This window comes from Nyctibius grandis, chromosome 11 (genome assembly GCF_013368605.1).
Source record: "Nyctibius grandis isolate bNycGra1 chromosome 11, bNycGra1.pri, whole genome shotgun sequence".
In the NCBI taxonomy this organism is placed as follows: domain Eukaryota; kingdom Metazoa; phylum Chordata; class Aves; order Nyctibiiformes; family Nyctibiidae; genus Nyctibius; species Nyctibius grandis.
The window spans coordinates 5,489,218-5,507,170 of NC_090668.1; the positions used below are offsets into that span (position 1 = coordinate 5,489,218).

The following is a 17,953-nucleotide window of genomic DNA, read 5'->3' on the forward strand; positions in this document are numbered from 1 at the left end:
TACATGTCATCTCATTCCCTAAGACATCAGGCACTCGCTGACTTTAGCCATACTTTTGGTACTCAATACGTCTAAAATTCAGGCGTGATACAAGGATACTTTTGGTATTATTCAACTTATCCCGTGCCAGACAACTCGGAAACCTTTTATACTGTGGGTATTCTTTCAAGTCTGCCGTCCCTTAGCTAAGCAAGCTACCTGCAGTGTGTGCTTGGCATGCCTATAACCCTATTTATGACCACAGCAGGCGGACCACGGTGGGTATTTTGAATAGTTATTTTGCATACCTGGCACTGGAAGCAGAGCCAGCCTGGGCTTCCTTCCCTTGCGCTGTCTCGTTCTGCAGGCCACAGTAACCAGGAGTTACTGATTCATTACTGTTCTCCACAGTTGGAGAGACTGCGGAGGAAAATATCGTTCTAGGAGGGTTAATGGGGAAATAAGAGTGTTTCCTCTTAAAGGTCAAGGCTCTCTAAACTGATGAAGCAGTGAAATGCTCACCAGAATAGAAAGGAGGAACTAGTGGACCTTGCTTTTCAGCTCACCAAGAGAGATCTCCCTGGGAACTGGATCGCATCTTGGTGAAGAAACCAATCTTTGCTCCTTCTCCAAAGAGACCATCATCATTTCTGTGTTTTTTTTTTGTCTCAGTGGCCTGTGGTCTTTTGTGTACAATCACACTTAAGCTCTGTAGGTTCCTGAGGCAACTTGAATTTATAGGTTTGCTCGATCTACAAAGCCAGAAAGGTGTGGGCAAGCACAGAGGTCTCCCCACCCAGGTCACTGATGACTGTTATCACTGACAGATTACGTGCCATGTATCTTAAAACTCATGCTGATTTGATTTTTGGGGTTTTGTTGTGTTTTTTTTTTTACAGGAGATCAGTCACAACCTGGGTGTGTGCTACACGTACTTGAAACACTTCAACAAGGTAATGCAAATGCGCAGCTTATCTACCTGACAAATGGCAAGCAGGGTTTCCAGAAATTTCACTCTCTCTGGTAGTTTCAAGTGGGTCATTTGCAGTCATGGGTATTAAGGAAGTTTTTTGCTTCGGCGTTTGTTTCTGGGAGCAAAAGTTTGTGAGCTGCTTCTTATTTTCATTTGCACATTGAATTACTTTGAGTCAGCTGCAAGTTAGTGAAGTTGGGTAAGAGTGAAGCTGAGGTTGTCCTTGTCACTGTCCAGGAGGCTTTTTCTGAACTAGGATTTTCCAGAGAGCGTTTCTGCTTTTAAAGGGAACATTTGGGAAGCCTCAAAGAGCCGCCTCAAACTAGACAGAAAACCAGCTGTGCTCCAACAAGAGCTGCTTCTGTTTCCGAGCCCTTTAAAACCAGAACCATAAACACTGCTGGGTTTGTGAGGAGCAGCAATCCACAGAGCATGCCAGCTCCATCTTCTAGAAGAAAGACAAGTGTGATGGTAAAGACCCAAATCATTTCCATACAGCTCAAACTGCTGCACCTTGTGCAAAGAGTTGCTGAAGGAAAGCTTGCTGCCCCTTGGGTCTGGCAGGATTCAGAGAAGAGAGTTATGGGGTTTGTTTGCTGGAGGGGCAAAGGCACCTTGTTTCCTCCATGGAAAGGATTTGCTCCTGTGGCTGAAGCTCCTTTTGCACCAAGCCTGGAGCAAAAGTCCCAAAGGAGCATAGCTGCAGTGTGGGCAGCACTAACTTTATTAGCTTTGTAGCTAATGAAGAACTTCTTGGAAGCTCGAAATGGAGTTTTGTTCCCAGGTCTGAGCACGCCATACCCAGCTCTTCGCTTAACCCTTCCCTAGGTGCTCGTGGTGAGCGCTGAGCTGCCTCCGATCCTGTGGGGTTACTTTGTAAGGGAAAAACCAGCATTTAGGAAACTTTTGTTCCCAGTTTGGACCAACTGCTCCCTGCTGCTCTTTCTGCAGCAAACCCCCGCTGTGTTCCCTGTTTGAGGCATCGCTGTAAAGCAAGAAGCTCTGGAGTATGGGTTCATACTTGGCCTTTGTTGTCTGCAGTAATGCCTTCCCAACTGGAACCTGCTGACTTCTCAGCTTTTCCATAAGTCTGAGATGTACTGGTCACCCTGGGCAGCAATACTTCCCTGAGGACATCTAAAATATAACGAAGCCCTCGGGGATGACTGTCTCTAGTAGTTGTTGGTAACAAATATCCCGTATCGCAGAATTCCATTACTGTGTCAGCGTTTCTCTTTCCAATATAGCATTCAAATACAGGAACAGGCCCGAGCTCCTCTCCTCCTTGGGAGGTCGTTGCCTCTTGTCTTGCCTTGAAGCACGCCACGTTGCCTTTTTCCATCCCTAAAAGCACATGGCTCCTGATGCAGAACTCGTTTCAGCAATTAGCTGGGCTGGGTTTTGCTAGCAGGGTTCTCTGAGCTCAGGGTGTGTTAGCTGTTCCCTTTCGCTAGCTGCTGTGGATTGTTTTTGGGCTGTTGCTTCACTGAGCTTTCTGTAATAACTTTTTTTTTTTTATTCTCTGTGGTTGTGTGTTTAGGCACGAGACCAGCTAAACAATGCCCTGGAGCTCAACAAGCATGATCTGACTTACATGATGCTGGGGAAAATTCACCTCTTGGAGGGGGAGACGGATAAAGCCATTGAAGTCTATAAGAAAGCTGTAGAGTAAGAATATATCCCTTTTTTCTATCTGCCCGTGTCCCATCCTATGCCAGGAAAAATTCGATTGGTGTCCCAGATCTGAATTGAGGGCATGATTAAAAAGCTAATGGTAATTATAGTGTCTCTGTGCAGAGCTGGCACTTTCAAGCTCTTCAGCTGTCTCTGCTCTCAGCTGTAGTCCTCCTCTTGCTGACAATGTGTCAGGGAAGAAGGTAGAGCTGTTTGAAGGTCTGCCAAAAAAAAAGTGGGAAAAAAATGGACAGAGATGCCTGGGAGCAAACCTATCCAAAACTGCCCTCATAAATCCCACAGGTTTATCTACCAAAAAGATCTCACCTCGGGTGTCTCTCTAACCCTGATCATCTGTCAAAAATCCCTTGCTGGGTTTCACGGACTGTTTTCACTTGGAGTGATTTGTGTTTGAAAGCGTGTGAGTAGGCAGACCTGAGATGGGTTGGTGCACGGTGAGTTTCTCCCACCTCATCACTGTTGCAGTACCAATCTGTCTTGTTTTAGGGCATTCCTGAGCATCTGATTTACCAATGCTTTTAAAATGTAGTTTTGCAATGGAGGCAAACACTAAAGAAAAGCATGTCAGAAGCCACTGGAGGATCTACATTTTGTACCAGCTCTTCACAACCTGTTTCCTTACGCATTCCTTACAGTACATTGGGTTGGGCAGACATTTGGACTCATCTAGAATGTTTATTACACAAATAATCCTTGCTAAGCATCTTACCGGGTTTATATATCTTATCTCGGCGCTCCCCTGCCCTCCCTTCTTCCTCACTCCTGTTTTTTTTCTTTCTTTTTTTTTTTTTTTTTTTTAATTCTCATCTGCCTATTACATTTTGCCTGCTGTTACCAGCTCCAGGATGGTTTGTCATTGCTGTGTGTTCAAAAACCATCAGGCACAGGCGGTTTTGTTCTGGTTGAGGTTTAAAGGTGCCAGTGTGAGTGTGCATATTCGATTTCTTAAGTCTTGATAGCAGGGAATTGAAAACTGACTCCTGTTCAGGTGAATGAGGCCACAAATCCAGTGTCTCTCTCTGCTTTTTCTGTTTTGTTGTTTTCATCCTATTGATGACTTCAAAAGCTGCTGGGAATGGGGATGCTTTTAAAAGGGTTCACAACCTTGCTGTGTGAACCTCATACTAGCAGTGAAGGCCTGGGAGTTGCACATGGTAATTAAAAGCCCTCAGGACCTATTTTTTTTTCAAGCTTCTCTGTGCTGAATGGAGTGATGAGTCTGGCCAGGGATACATTAACAGGTAGTGGCTGTCCGAGCGCTCTGGGGTGTGGGCTGCAGCGTGGCACAAAGCCGTGGTGAGCAATCCCCAGCTGGTCTGTGAAACCAGGTTTGTAAGTAAAAAGTCTGACGCTGAGTGCGTGTAGGATCCATCAGAAATGCCGAGGATTGCCTGTGCTACATGGCCCAAGAGGCTTGGGATGGATTTACAGGGTGGTTTATGGGAGACGCTGGAAAATCTCCTTTTGTATTTCCAAGTCGCTGATGCAGACTCACTTTGAAGCTTAACAAAACCATGTTGTCTCATTATGCATCCAGATCTACTTCACAGAGCTCTGTTGACTCCCCATTTACATCTAGAAGACATTTGGGAAGCTTCGGTGTAATATTGTTCAAAGGAAGTCTCCATGATGGCAATTGTTCTAATATTTGCATTTAATAATACCAGTTAATTTACTGGTATAATGTAGCATCATAATTCCATGCTCTGTTTTTACCATGTTCTAGAAGGGCTAATAAACAACGCAACTCTCTGGCTTTTGTATTACAGATTTTCTCCAGAGAACACAGACCTCCTTACAACACTGGGGTTACTTTACTTGCAGGTACTGAAGACTGTTAGCTACTTAATTATTTTCAAAATGACCAAGTTTTGTTTTTTTTAGGGTTAATTTCTATCCCCCTTCCTATGACTTGCACACGTTTCTCTACTGTGTTTAACATGACAGAGTTTGCTTTTCTGTATCTTCTTTTTCCCTTTTGCTGCTAAAAGCAAGTTGATTTCCTGGACCTGAACCAGAGCAGGAATTCTGTTTGGCCACTGCCCCAATTCTGTTATAAATCCACCAAGTCCACCAAAACATGACTAGTGGTTACCTTGCTTCTGGAGCAGGTGTCTAGCAAGTTATTCCCCTACAAAAGCAGCCATGAAATTGTTAGTGTTAGCACACCATAGAAGGAAATCGGAATCGATTTGAAGAACAAAGGCATGTTTATCACTTGGGTCTGTAAAATGTATGGGAAGAATCACAGAGTCACAGACCGGTTGGGGTTGGAAGGCACCTCTGGAGATCATCCAGTCCAACCCCCTGCCAAAGCAGGGTCACCCAGAGCACGTTGCACAGGGTCGTGTCCAGGTGGGTTTTGAATATCTCCAGAGAAGGAGACTCCCCACCCTCCCTGGGCAGCCTGTGCCAGGGCTCTGGCACCCTCAAAGTAAAGAAGTTTTTCCTCTTATTCAGATGGAACTTCCCATGTTTCAGAACCATCTGATTACTCCAGAAGTAAGCTCCCCGAAGAGCCAACAAGCAAAGAAGAGCAGGCAGTAGTGCCTGAAGGGGTTGATGGGCTAGAAAACTTGCACCAAGTGCTGATTTGGGAAGATCCTTAAGCATTTCCCTGATCATTTAGGTGCTTGAGAATAAAACGTAGATCTTGAAAAACATCACCTTGTGCTGGAGGTAGGGAAATTCAATGGGAGCCTTGGGTGGCTTAAGCAGGTATGTGTGTGTTTAGAATGAAGTATGACATGGGAAGGGGGCTTTGTAAGATAGAAGTAGCGTGAGTATAACATTTGCCCTGGGAATTGAAAACAATAGGATTTAAGGGATTCTAAGCAGTCATGTGCTTATATATGGATACAGTTGTGTCCACTAACACATGAGAAAACAAGGGAAGACTTTTTCACATGAAAAGAGTGCCCTGGGGAGCGAGGAAGTTGTGGTGAGGGAATCGAGGATGTGCAGAGTAGCAATTTGTAGCCTCTTTTCTGGAAGAGAGGAAGAAGCAGAGGACTATCGACCCAGAGCTTGCTCCTGTATGGAAAAGTGAGAGCACAAACTATGTGGAAACCTTTGTTTTGGTCAGAACAGCGAATCCAGCCCAGCAAAATAAATTTTTAGAATCTGTTTTGTAAATTATCAAACAAGAACGTATGTGTGTAATGGGAGCACTGTAAAATTCACTTGTCTGAATAGTTGTTTTAACTAAACCAGAAATTCTAGTGCCCCAAAAGCATGTGTTCTCCTTCTTAACCCCCCCTTATTCCTGAATTTCTGATGCTTATTTCCTTCTTTTCCCAGCTTGGGGATTACCAGAAGGCTTTTGAACACCTTGGAAACGCGCTTACGTACGACCCAGGCAACTACAAGGTACAATGAGGAGTAGAAACGAACCAGCTGAATGATGATGAGACACCTCTTACAGCTAATTCCAGTATCAGAGCTGTACCCAGGGTCTTAGCCTGGAGAGGCTGAAAAGGATCATGCCCAGAAAGCTTTCTCGTGAATGCATTTCTAGGACCTTTGCCTGGGGAGGGAGTTGGATGTGTGAGGATGTTAACGATGTAGAGTATTGAAATGTGGGGCTGACAAACGATATATGAACACAAGCCGAATGTTATTGTGAGAACACCTTTACACTTAAAATTCTACTCATCACTCTGAAATATTATAAAGGACTGAACTAGCGTGGTTTAAATATCGTGTGTTGCAATCACTTGCTTTTTTCCCCCCATGCATATTTCCATTAATTTCCAGTATCACCCAATCTGTGTGAACTAGGCTAGCTTTGCTGCGTATGTCTTGCTCGAGTATGTTTTACTCTTCACTTAACTTGCACCAGAACTATTTCTATCTGTATTTGTTGCTAAAAAGAAACTATTAGTGCATCATTTTCTTCAATGAAAGGGTTCTCAAGCACTGGAACAGGCTGCCCAGGGCAGTGGTGGAGTCCCCATCCCTGGAGGGATTTAAAAGCCGTGTAGATGTGGTGCTGAGGGACATGGGTTAGTGGTGGGCTTGGCAGTGCTGGGTTAACGGTTGGACTCGATGATCTTAAAGGTTCTTTCCAACCAAAATGATTCTATTATTCTATTCTATGATTCTGTAGATATTCTCAGAGACTCAGACTCTAGGAGTCTCCAAAACATACCCTAAACTCTTGTCACATTGCAATATTTCCAAGACAGTTATGATTTAGATGGTGCAGGAACTCGAGTCATTTCTTTACCTTGTCTTCTGCTATGTGCTGGGAGATTCTAGAGTCCCCCTCTGCTCCTCCCTCTTGGGAGCCCCTAGAAGAAAACACCTGAAAATTTAAACGGTTGCTCTTGAGATGGCTTGAGTTGATTAATTTTGTCCTGTTGTCGTCTTGCTATATTTGGGAAAACACAGTTCCTCAGCTGGTCACTCTTGTCTTCTCTCAAAGGCTACCTTGGCAGCTGGCAGCATGATGCAGGCCCATGGAGATTTTGACGTTGCCCTCTCCAAATACAGGGTGGTAGCCAGCACTGTGCCTGAAAGCCCCCCACTGTGGAACAACATTGGGATGTGCTTCTTCGGGAAGAAGAAATATGTAGCAGTAAGTATCTGGTTTCCTTTCTTTTTTCATCTGTAGCTACCTTGGTGCAAGAACAAGATTCCTCTTGTGGCAGAGACAGGAGGTCTGTTCTAGGTGGGCTGCGTTACAGCACATTTATTCCTTTTTTGAAGGCTATCAGTTGCCTGAAGCGGGCAAACTACTTGGCTCCCTTTGACTGGAAGATCTTGTACAATTTGGGATTAGTCCACCTCACGATGCAGCAGTACGCGTCTGCTTTCCACTTCCTCAGCGCTGCCATCAACTTCCAGCCCAAGATGGGAGAGCTCTATATGCTCCTTGCAGGTATGCAACGCTTATCCAGCTCCAGTGGATATCCAGCTTCGGGGGGGCAATGTTATAGAGACAGAAAGTTTGGGCTGAAGTAAACAAATGTTGGACAAAGGCTACACCAAGGAGGTGTTCCCCTGTAGGTTACTGCCAGGTGTAAAGTCTTGAAGAGTCTGTTGTCTCTGTGGTGAATAGGAAGGTTGAATCGCAGTCAGATCCAGATTAGAAAAGACTTTCAATGTGTAAGAGTTTGGGTTTGGGTTGCCTAAGGAGAGAGTGTGGATTTCCAGCACTGGACATTTGGGTCCCTCGCTACAAGAAAGACCTTGAGGTGCTGGAGCGAGTCCAGAGAAGGGCAAGGAAGCTGGTGAAGGGTCTGGAGCACAAGTGTGATGAGGAGCGGCTGAGGGACCTGGGGGTGTTTAATCCAGAGAAAAGGAGGCTTATCCAAAGGCCTTATCGCTCTCTTAACTACCCGAAAGGAGAGTGTAGCCAGGTGGGGGCTGGTCTCTTCTCCCAGGTAACAAGTGACAGGACGAGAGGAAACGGCCTCAAGTTGCACCAGGGGAGGTTTAGATTGGAGATCATCACTGAAAGGGTTGTCAAGCACTGGCACAGGCTGCCCAGGGCAGTGGGGGAGTCCCCATCCCTGGAGGGATTTAAAAGCCGTGTAGATGTGGTGCTGAGGGACATGGGTTAGTGGTGGGCTTGGCAGTGCTGGGGTAACGTTTGGACTCGGTGATCTTAAAGGTCCTTTCCAACCAAAACGATTCTATAATTTTTGGGATGAAATGAGACAAATCTTTGTCAGAAGTGACATTAGTCGGGTTAATCCTGGCAGCAGTCCAGACAACCCTGCTGACACCTCTTTATTTTAAGATGTCACGACATTTAGAATTATGCTAAAAACTAAGTCCTTGTGAAGCACCAACCTGTGTGTGTACGTTTTGCTTTGGTACAGTCGCTCTGACAAACCTTGAAGACATCGAGAATGCAAAACGTTCCTACGAGCAAGCTGTGGCGCTGGACAAGTAAGTCTTCATCGGGGCTGTCAGCTGTTTGATGGCGTTGCTTTGCCTCCCTCACCTGGTTTCCTTTGCTTTGTCCCTTGTCTACTTTGACCCTAAATGGTTTGCGACAGGGAAACACTTTTATTCCTGCAGCTGGGCAAGTCACTGGTTTAAAACCACTTTTTTTTTTTAATTTTAAAATTCACATCAGCTCTGAAAAATGAAAGGGAAATTTTCTTTCAGTCCAACCCAAAGCTGGATTTTATTTTGCTCTTTAGTTAGTGAGTCAGTGGGGATGACTTTGGATTCCAGGCTGCCTTCCAGCTAATATTTACGCACAGCGGAGCAGATTCAATAGAAGAAAACCAGTCACCCCTGAGTATTTTGTAACCCAAAGTCTGAGCACTGTGCAGAGCAGTGAGAAGGTTGGGATAAAGCCTGTTCTGAACTGGGCAGAGGGAAGGTTTTAGCTGGGAGAATGTGGGCAAGACACTAGTATAAAGCCTATCAAAGGGCAGCAGTGTAGCGTTTCAGTCAGAAAACCAAATTTGCCTCAAATTTATGAATAGTTTTGGCTCCCTGGGTCTGCTTTTCCTTACCTTTCTTTTTTACTTCCCAGATTTAAACCAGTAGGTGATCAGATAGTGATTTTTCTCCCCAATTTACTGTGAATATTTGCAGAGTTACACCAACCAGCACAGTGCTCCTGAGCCCAGGAGGTTGTACCCTGGTGACAAAAGCACTGTTTCCATCTGCCGTGGCCACCACAAGATGGCACGAGAAAATGCTGGTCCCTTTTTCTCTGTCCTCTCTAACCTAAGTGCACCGGCCAGGCTTATTTGGGGAATTCTGGAAGTTTCTAAACTCATTATAAAGGGCAGCAGGTTTCAAAAAATAGTGTCTGACACCGTTCTCTTTGCAAGGAGGTGCTGTAAACGCTCTCAGTTGTTTCGTGGGAATTACGTCTTGCACGCGTGCCAGAGCTCTTGAATCAGTCAGCCCTGCGTAGCCAGTACACGTCTGGCGCTGAAGTTCTTCATACTTATCATAGAATCACAGACTGGTTTGGGTTGGAAGAGACCTTAAAGACCATCCAGTTCCAACCCCCCTGCCACGGACAGGGACACCTTCCACCAGACCAGGTTGCTCCAAGCTCCATCCAACCTGGCCTTGAACACTGCCAGGGAGGGGGCAGCCACAGCTTCTCTGGGCAACCTGGGCCAGTGTCTCCCCACCCTCACAGGAATCAATTTCTTCCTGATATCTCATCTCAATCTCCCCTCTTTCAGTTTAAAACCGTTCCCCCTTGTCCTGTCACTACATGCCCTTGTAAAAAGTCCCTCTCCAGCTTTCCTGTAGCCCCTTCAGGCACTGGAAGGTGCTAGAAGGTCTCCCTGGAGCCTTCTCTTCTCCAGGCTGAACAGCCCCAGCTCTCTCAGCCTGTCTCCAGAGCAGAGGTGCTCCAGCCCTCTGATCATCTTCGTGGCCTCCTCTGGACTCACTGCAACAGCTCCGTGTCCTTTTTGTGTTGGTGCCCCCAGAGCTGGACGCAGCACTGCAGGGGGGGTCTCATGAGAGCGGAGCAGAGGGGCAGAATCCCCTCCCTCGCCCAGCTGGCCACGCTGCTGGGGATGCAGCCCAGGACACGGGTGGCTTTCTGGGCTGCCAGCGCACGTTGCCGGCTCATGGTGAGCTTCTCGTCACCCATCACCCCAAGTCCTTCTCCTCAGGGCTGCTCTCAATCCATTCTCTGCCCAGCCTGTGTTTGTGCTTGGCATTGCCCTGACCCACGTGCAGGACCTTGCACTTGGCCTTGTTGGACTTCATGCGGTTCGCACAGGCCCAGCTCTCCAGCCTGTCAGGGTGACTCCTTACTCATGAATTTGTGCGCTTTGATCAACGAGAAGGAAGAGAAATTCAGCTGTACGACTTTGCCTCAATATTTGGCGCTATTATGATGCTCCAGCTCTATAGTCTTCCTGTGAAAACAAAACCTCATCAAAGCAAAAGCGGATGCCAACTGCCGGGGACTGCTGGGAGGAACATCCAGACTTTGTTAGGCTCGTTCAGCTGACGTGCTGTGTATTTTAGACAGTTATTGTGTGGCTGAATCTGTGTCCCCACAGGCTCTTTTGCTGGCGGATTACGAACTGTTTGGCTGGGATGAAGATAGCTGGGTTTGGTTCCGTTGCCATAAATACTTTTCTAGCAGTGCTGGGACATTTGGCCTGGGTGTCCTGCTGGGGTCTGGAATGGAAAGCTGCTTGGAAAAAAGCTTTTAAAAAAAAAAAAGGTGTTACTTCTTAGTCCTGGTTCTAGGTCATAGCTGTCCTTCCTTCCTGTGGTTGTTTAGCTGTTGATTTTTCTAACTGTCATATCGCTTCTCAGCTCTTGAAGGAGAATGAGCTTGATATGGTTCAATTAATTTTAAAACTGGCTGTTCCCAAATCTGTCTGATGTGTTTTTAGTGTTTTGTTGTGTGGGTTTAGTTTTTTGTATTTTCTTTTTTGGCTTTTTTTTTTTCTTTGGCGAAGAGATGGGCTTTTGACAGTTATTTTTTCAGGCATTTCTTTGCTTTGGCAAAGACAGTGAGGAGGCTGATTTTTTTGGTGGCAGGAGCAGTGTCCCAGTTTCTCAGCTAAAGGAAAACCAAGGGTTAGAAATGCTGTCGGATTTTTTCTCATAGCCTTTCTCCTTGCAGCGCTGTCATATAACTTACCGAGGATGGACAGTCCTGGCCCACAGATGACACTATTGAACAGGTTAGCAGCAGCCTTCCCTTCTGCCCCTTTCACAAAGGATGTTCTCTGTCCTGGCCCCCAAGCCCTGGGTGCTGGAGTTCTTGGCTGGCTCCAGTTATCCCCGCCACGCTCCAGGAGAGGGCACCAGTCCCTCGCTCACATTTATTAAGCAAACTCCAAAGCGTCCCTCGCTGACCTGTGTGCAGCCACACGTGTACGCGGCTCCTCTGCAGGACAGCGCTCTTCCATGGGACCCCTCGACAGCACGTCCCATGGTCTGGGCAAACGCAACCTCCGCTCTTCCAGGTCTCATCCTGAGCTGAGCGTGCTGGGGCTGGTGACCCTTTTACATTTCATTTCTGTGTCAGATAATACACATCCACAAAACAAGGGTGGAATTCAGACTGGTAAGGAATGGTCGGAGCAGTCGGAGTGTGGCTTGTCAGGCAGTTAAGGAAGGATCAGCTCTCTGAGAGCTTCCCTTCTCTGTTACCGAGCCAAGGATGTCAGCTCACTCTTTCCCTCGGGTTTAGTTTGCTCACGCTATGCCAGAAGAAAAGCTGCGGTGTGGGGTTATTGTATCCTCGTGAAGGAAACAGATACTGTGGAAAATGGGAATAGATGGAGCAATTCTGCCTTTTTGAAATCTTCTTACGCTGTTCTGCATCAGGGAGGGAGGCAGGGCTGCGCAGGGTAAGGGTGTTACCTGCGGTGCTGGTCTCCTCTTCGAGTCCTTCGTTAATGTATCGCCTACCATTTCTCTGTAATGGTACACAGAATTATGTCTGCTTTCACTGGGGGAATGAGAGAGAAGGGGTGAGGAAAATGAAATGTAAGCAGCGTGTTGGGTTGTAAAATACACTCAATAAGCGTGAGGCCGTTCCACTGCCCTGTCCCACGACAAGCTGCTCTCCTACAGACTGGGAGAGCTGGGAGAGCCTGAGGTAAGTCAGAGTAGGATGAAAGCCCCCGTCACTGCTCTACCTGCCCCAGGAGCAAGGGGCTGGGGGAGCAAGCACTTACTAAAGACAGTCCTGAGATGGTCCCCGAGTGCAGAGAAGGGCCTCGCAGGGGGTGAGGCAATCGGCAGAGTCATTTATATTGTCGTTGGCACTGGGATACTTTGCTCAGCCCAGGCACCGAGTCTCTCACCAAGCACGTGGGACTCTCTCGTGTTCCCAAAGGACTCTGGCTGTGCAGCCCCTCATCTGCTTCGGGGTACAGAGTACCCCATGGCTTCTGTGTGCCAGACAGTGAGGTGTCTCCAGCTTTGCTGCTTGGGCACATCTTGGCGTTCATTCAAGTCAGGGTAAGTGTTCCCCCAGTGAAGGCGATGTGTCCTGTGTGTTTGCTGCAGGTGCAACCCCCTCGTCAACCTGAACTATGCCATCCTGCTGTACAACCAGGGCGACAAGAAGGGAGCCCTCTGCCAGTACCAGGAGATGGAGAAGAAGGTCAACGTGGTGAAGGAGAGCAGTACGCTTGACTTTGACCTTGAGGTACGTGCCTAACAGTTGCCAGCGGGAACTAAGTAGTCACGCTACGACTGGCAATGGAGGGGGAGGAAATTTGACTTTGGAATCCAATTATTAGGAAGAAATTCTGCTTGTGAGATTTTCCGAGCAGAGCAGTCGCCTGCTGAGAGCTGCTTGCTTCATTTCTGCTCTTTTGAAGCCCAGTTCTTCAATCAATACACAGCAAGACAAGATTCCCTCTTAATTAAGGGAATGAATTAGCGGAGATGTTTCCCTTGAGCACCAAGGCAGTAGCCAGCTCTGCACAGCTCTTGCTTTTATTTTTTTTTGTGGTGTTGTTGACTTTATTGTTGTCTGAAGTGTTCCTGTTTACAAGGCTCTCCTCTTTTTTTCTTGCTTGAGAAGATGGTGGAGGTTGCCCAGAAGATGGGAGCTGCCCTGCAGGTTGGGGAGAGCCTGGTCTGGACTAAACCTTCTAAAGAGTCGAAATCCAAGCAGCGAGCTGCTCCGTCGGGGAAATCCTCCAGCACTCAGCAGCCTTTGGGCTCTAACCAGGCCCTGGGTCAAGCCATGTCCTCCGCTGCGGCGTTCGGGAGAACCATGCAGCTTCCCTCAGGTACTTCCCTTTGCCTTCTCTGTAAAGTAGAACTGTGGGAGGGGAGAAGGGGAGAAGAGAAATGTCCGAGTAGAGTTACAGCATGTGTTTAGGAAGGTATCGACTTGCTTACGCAGTGGTGATGGCAATATTTGGTAAGAACTTTCCCAGGTTTCTGAGTTAAGGAAGTGCAGAAGGAAGATGCTCTCCGTGGTGCATTATACTATTATGCTTTTGCAGTGTGGAAAGGCAGGAAAGTTTTCTTTCCTATCTGAGCCACGATGGGCAAATATACGATTAGCTTGGGATCAAGATCTTGCTGTGGGAAGAAGGTTGTTCCAGAAACCAGACCTCTTGTCTTCCTTTGGAAGAGCCCAGGAGCTGACATGCACGTCCAAAGGCAGACAGGCTGCTGGAGAGAAGGGAAATGAGGGATGATTTTCTGAAGCGCTTTATCATTTCTGTTACAAAAATAACTGCAACTGGACTGCTTTGAAGCTGTCCAGCCACCTCCCTCCCTTGCAGATGTTGCTGAATGACCTTTTAGTGCAGAGCTCTGGACTGAAGCTCACTCAGGAGATAGGATCAGCCTTAGAAAGCTTGGGCCAGTATCTGTACGGCCTGCTTCTTGCTGAGGTTGGGTAGGAGCATTTCCTGAGGCACCATTCGTAGCTTGACCTCCTCTCCCCACTTGGCTTCCGAGGAGGAACACGCTGGAGATACTGCTCATTGTGGTGATTTTCTGTCACTCTTAGTTCTGTTTCCTGTGGACTGAACCCGGGAGAGAGGTTGTGTAATCCAGGCGTCTTTCTCTGGCACCCCTCAGGACCTGTTCCATTTCTCCTGCGTGGAATAAATTTTCCATGCAGGGAAGACTTAGGAAAGCTGAGAAATAAACCATACAGGAGTGTGGGGTTTACCTGAAGGACTTTATTGTGCACATCAGAGAAGGGAGCTGGTTCATAACATCAGTTGTCAGCCTAAATCTAAGCATAGAAACAACTTCATCCTGATTTGATTTTATTCTTTAAGTAACTACTTTAACTGCCTGGAAACTCTCTGTGAATTGGCTAAAACCGTGAACTGAAAACGATACTGTGGGTTTGGCTCCAGCTTGAACATGAACCAGCTTCAGTGGAACTATTTTCCCTTCCAAAGCATGAGTTAGTTCCTAAGTTTGTACTGACTTCTCACAGCAGCCCAGCTGGATGAGGTCCTGTACCTCAGCTTCCCTTCAGCAAGACTTTGGATACTGTAAGGTCTCTGGCTGGATAACTCACAGGAGTTGAGTGCTATTGATGAGCTAATGCTAGACAGAAGAAATACGAGAGTAATTAGTAATTGTGCTCATTCTGCATCTCCATCCTGCCTCGAAGGGCAAAAAGAATAGACAAGAGACATGTAGTCAGACTAACTATAACTGTGCTCTCTCCCCAGGATCTGGAGCATCAGCTCTGCTCGCAAAGCCTCCCTCACTGCCTCTGGAACCAGAACCGGGCTCAGAAACCAGCCCTGAGGAGACCTCGGCACCAACAGGGGCTGAGGAACAGAGGAAAGAGAAGCGCAAGAGCCGGCAGGCAGCGGACTAGGACGGACTCTGGGCGGGACGGGCAGGTGCAGGAGCACCTCCAGACCTGCCCTCTCCCCTGACCCACGGTGGCTTCACCCCACTGTCAATTAGTTTAAATGCAGCTGTTTTCTGTTAATGACTATAGCACATGGTCTCTACCTTGCGGCAATCAAAAGAGGTTCCTGTGTAGCTACTCTTAGTGTGGTCACAGCTCACTACAAGAGACTGAAGGATGGAGATCCATCTCTCCACAGGGTTGGCTGTCTTCAGTGTTTGGGTGTGAGTCCTCCAGAAAGGTGTTGAGGCATCCAGTACATTCAGAAAAGCCAGCAGTAGTGACTTAGCATCCTGGAGCCCAAAGAGGGTCAAACCTTTCTGGTGGCTGAACTTGTAAGCAGCTGAGGAAGCCCTACACAGGCTGTAGTAAGTGTGTTGGCCAGCCAACTGAGCCAGCCTCTTTAGATCTGTTCCCCTTCTGATCCCAAGATCACTCTGTAGTTCTTGAATCCAGCCTATTTTTAAGCATAAGCTTCTGTGTGGTACCTAAGGAAGTCACAAAGCCGCCCCACGGTAAGGCAGGTGCTCAGAGGTGGGCTGTTGTGGAAGGGGGCTAGCTGCAGCAGCAAAAGTCATCTGCCAAATTCCTAATTGTTTGCTGAGAAATAGGGTAAATGAGCCTCGCTGAAGCTCTGTGTTCATGTGAGGAGGGTTCTTCCTCGAGAATTTGTAGTGCCCAGCATGGGAGGGAAGATTGGTTTGCAGGAAAGAAAAAGAACAAGACCTTTTGGAAAAGCTGGTATGGTCAGCTTCAAGGCTACCTTTGAATTGGTTCAGTATGACAGTAGCCATGGCCTGAACAGTTTAGTTGCAGCTGCATTTTAGGAGAAATCATTTATGCTCGCTGCAAGGAGTCTGAATGCCCATGTGATACTAGAGAAGCTTTAAAAATGTTTCTCTCCTCGAACAGCAAAATCTCAGCCGTCCTTTTCTCTGCTGCTGTCAAGTTTGTTGCCTCTGGGATTTATCAACAACTGCTTTGAGGAACGAAAGGTGGGACCATCATATATAAAGAACCAGTAACAGGGTTAAGTATCTTTTGCTCTTCCCTCCCTCTGTGTACGGAGAAGCAAAGCTGACGTCGCTGTGGGATTTCTGATCAGAGTTTCCCAACAAACCTGAAGCCTCAGGGTTCCCTGTCGTTGCTGGTTACGCTCCCCCAGCTTTTAAAAAATATATTTCCTGCTTTTAGTTCTGCGCTGTTGCATTGTCTCACTCCATAATTACCAAGTCCACAAGGCTGGTAATGGGAGCTCCTCTGCAGCAACACCATAAAAGCAGCATGACCAAGGCTCTGGCTACATTAACACCCTTCAGTCCTACTTTGGGGTTAGCTGCCATTATCCAGACTGACATTAATGCATCTTTAGAGCGTAACCAGGAACTGAAGTGCTACCCTGCTCCCTGGAGAGCACTAAAAGAGTAGGAACCCTTCACTTTCTCCTCTGTTTTGATTGCCAAAACTGCCTGCTTATCTCAAATGGGGCTTTTTTTCTCCAGCTGTCCTCTACTGCTGGGTTTTGTGTCAGTACAGCTTCAGGGCAGCACTCCTGTGAGGTTTCCCTTGTGCTAGGAGCTGAAGAAAACAGGATTTTTGGCAAATTGAAACAAACCAGACAAGAAGCAGTGTAAATCAGGTACAGTGCAGCCAGTTTTATTCACATTAAACTTTTTACACTGAAAGGTACTGCAGCATAACAGAGTGCTGGGGAAGGAGAGGTTAAGATGGCAGAGCAAGGGGAGGCAGGGTGTGGGATCTCTTCACCTCACCCCCAAAACTTTAGTTCAAGACCTTTTTTTTCCTGATAGCAGCTGATTGCTGTAATCTGTTAGTGTTATCACAAAGGCTTCCAAGCCATGGAAGCTCCAATACAAGGAAGAGCGCCCAGAACAGCGTGGTTACAGGTAGGTGAGCACCAGCGTTGCTGATACACGAAGGTTTTCCCCTCCATCTGCTCATGCCCCTTTGTTTTGATGTTACCAGCTGCTTTCCCCTGCCTTCTTCTTGTAAAAAAAGACACGTGAACTTGAACTGTAGCATTATGAAACTCCTTGGCTATATTCAATAGATGGGAGCAGCCCTCGTCCCACCGCTGTTCCCAACTTAGAGCCCACCAGAGATGAGGAACAAAGATCCCTCAGCCAGTCCCACTGGTGCAAACTTGACCTTCTTGGCTGTTAGGATGCGTTCATAAGGTAAATGTTACACATTAGTACATAGGGTATAGGACATTTGGAGGTACTGTAAAGGTATTTAAACTAAATATATATATATTTTGGTGAAAAGCTTATGCAGACAATAGGAAAAGGAGCAGTAGCACCGTGTTACTTTCTGGATTTGAACGGAGCAGAAGGGAGCTTCACGTCTATGGAAGCATTTTTAAATACGTAATTACAGTTGGATAATAAATACAGCTGCAATTCCTTGTCTTGCCCCTTCTCTTCCCCCTGGGTATTGTGACGATGGTGTTTGCGTACAGTAAATTCACAGTATTTTTATGCTATCGAATGATGAGAACGAGGCCAGACTGTTCTTTCCATGGAAATTAAGGAAGGGATTTTTCATACTAAGTCATTTAGGGATTTTTGGAAATCACAGTTCTGTAACAAGGAAAGCTTTACCGCTCTCTCAACCCAAACTGCACAAAACAAATGACAGATGCAGGTGAGATCTGAACCCAGCTTTACCCAGGCTGCACTAAGGAGCAGCTTTTCAAAGCGACCGTGATCTGGTTGGAACAGACACCTTCCCGAGCTCCCGGCATGGAAGGTAACGGCCCCGTGGGCTATTTCCAACCTGCATTTGTTTCCTTTGCTGAGAGAACCTTCTTCCACAAGAGTTTGGATCAATAACTCCCTGAGAATTCAGCCTGGTCGGTGCTTAGGACCCACCTGAGATATCATGCAAGAAACTGCTCCATCTGTTCCAGATGAACAGACAGAACAATCCTTGCTGGCTCCGAGATCAAGTTTTACTCCAGAGTTTAACCA

At 46.9% G+C, this 17,953-nt stretch overlaps 1 protein-coding gene across 3 annotated transcripts in view; it reads left to right on the plus strand.

Annotated features, from left to right (window-relative positions):
• BBS4 (Bardet-Biedl syndrome 4) overlaps positions 1 to 17,371 on the plus strand; it is a 44,583-nt gene extending 27,212 nt beyond the window's left edge. For all 3 annotated transcript variants that reach the window (XM_068410753.1, XM_068410754.1, XM_068410755.1), the window contains 10 exons: positions 879 to 932; positions 2,493 to 2,620; positions 4,417 to 4,471; positions 5,948 to 6,016; positions 7,074 to 7,226; positions 7,358 to 7,529; positions 8,476 to 8,545; positions 12,623 to 12,764; positions 13,146 to 13,356; positions 14,773 to 17,371. In XM_068410753.1, the coding sequence (XP_068266854.1) occupies positions 879 to 932; positions 2,493 to 2,620; positions 4,417 to 4,471; positions 5,948 to 6,016; positions 7,074 to 7,226; positions 7,358 to 7,529; positions 8,476 to 8,545; positions 12,623 to 12,764; positions 13,146 to 13,356; positions 14,773 to 14,924 (1,206 nt within the window). In that variant the 3' untranslated portion in view covers positions 14,925 to 17,371. The remainder of the gene's footprint in view (positions 1 to 878; positions 933 to 2,492; positions 2,621 to 4,416; positions 4,472 to 5,947; positions 6,017 to 7,073; positions 7,227 to 7,357; positions 7,530 to 8,475; positions 8,546 to 12,622; positions 12,765 to 13,145; positions 13,357 to 14,772) is intronic.
• The last annotated feature ends 582 nt before the right edge of the window (positions 17,372 to 17,953 follow it).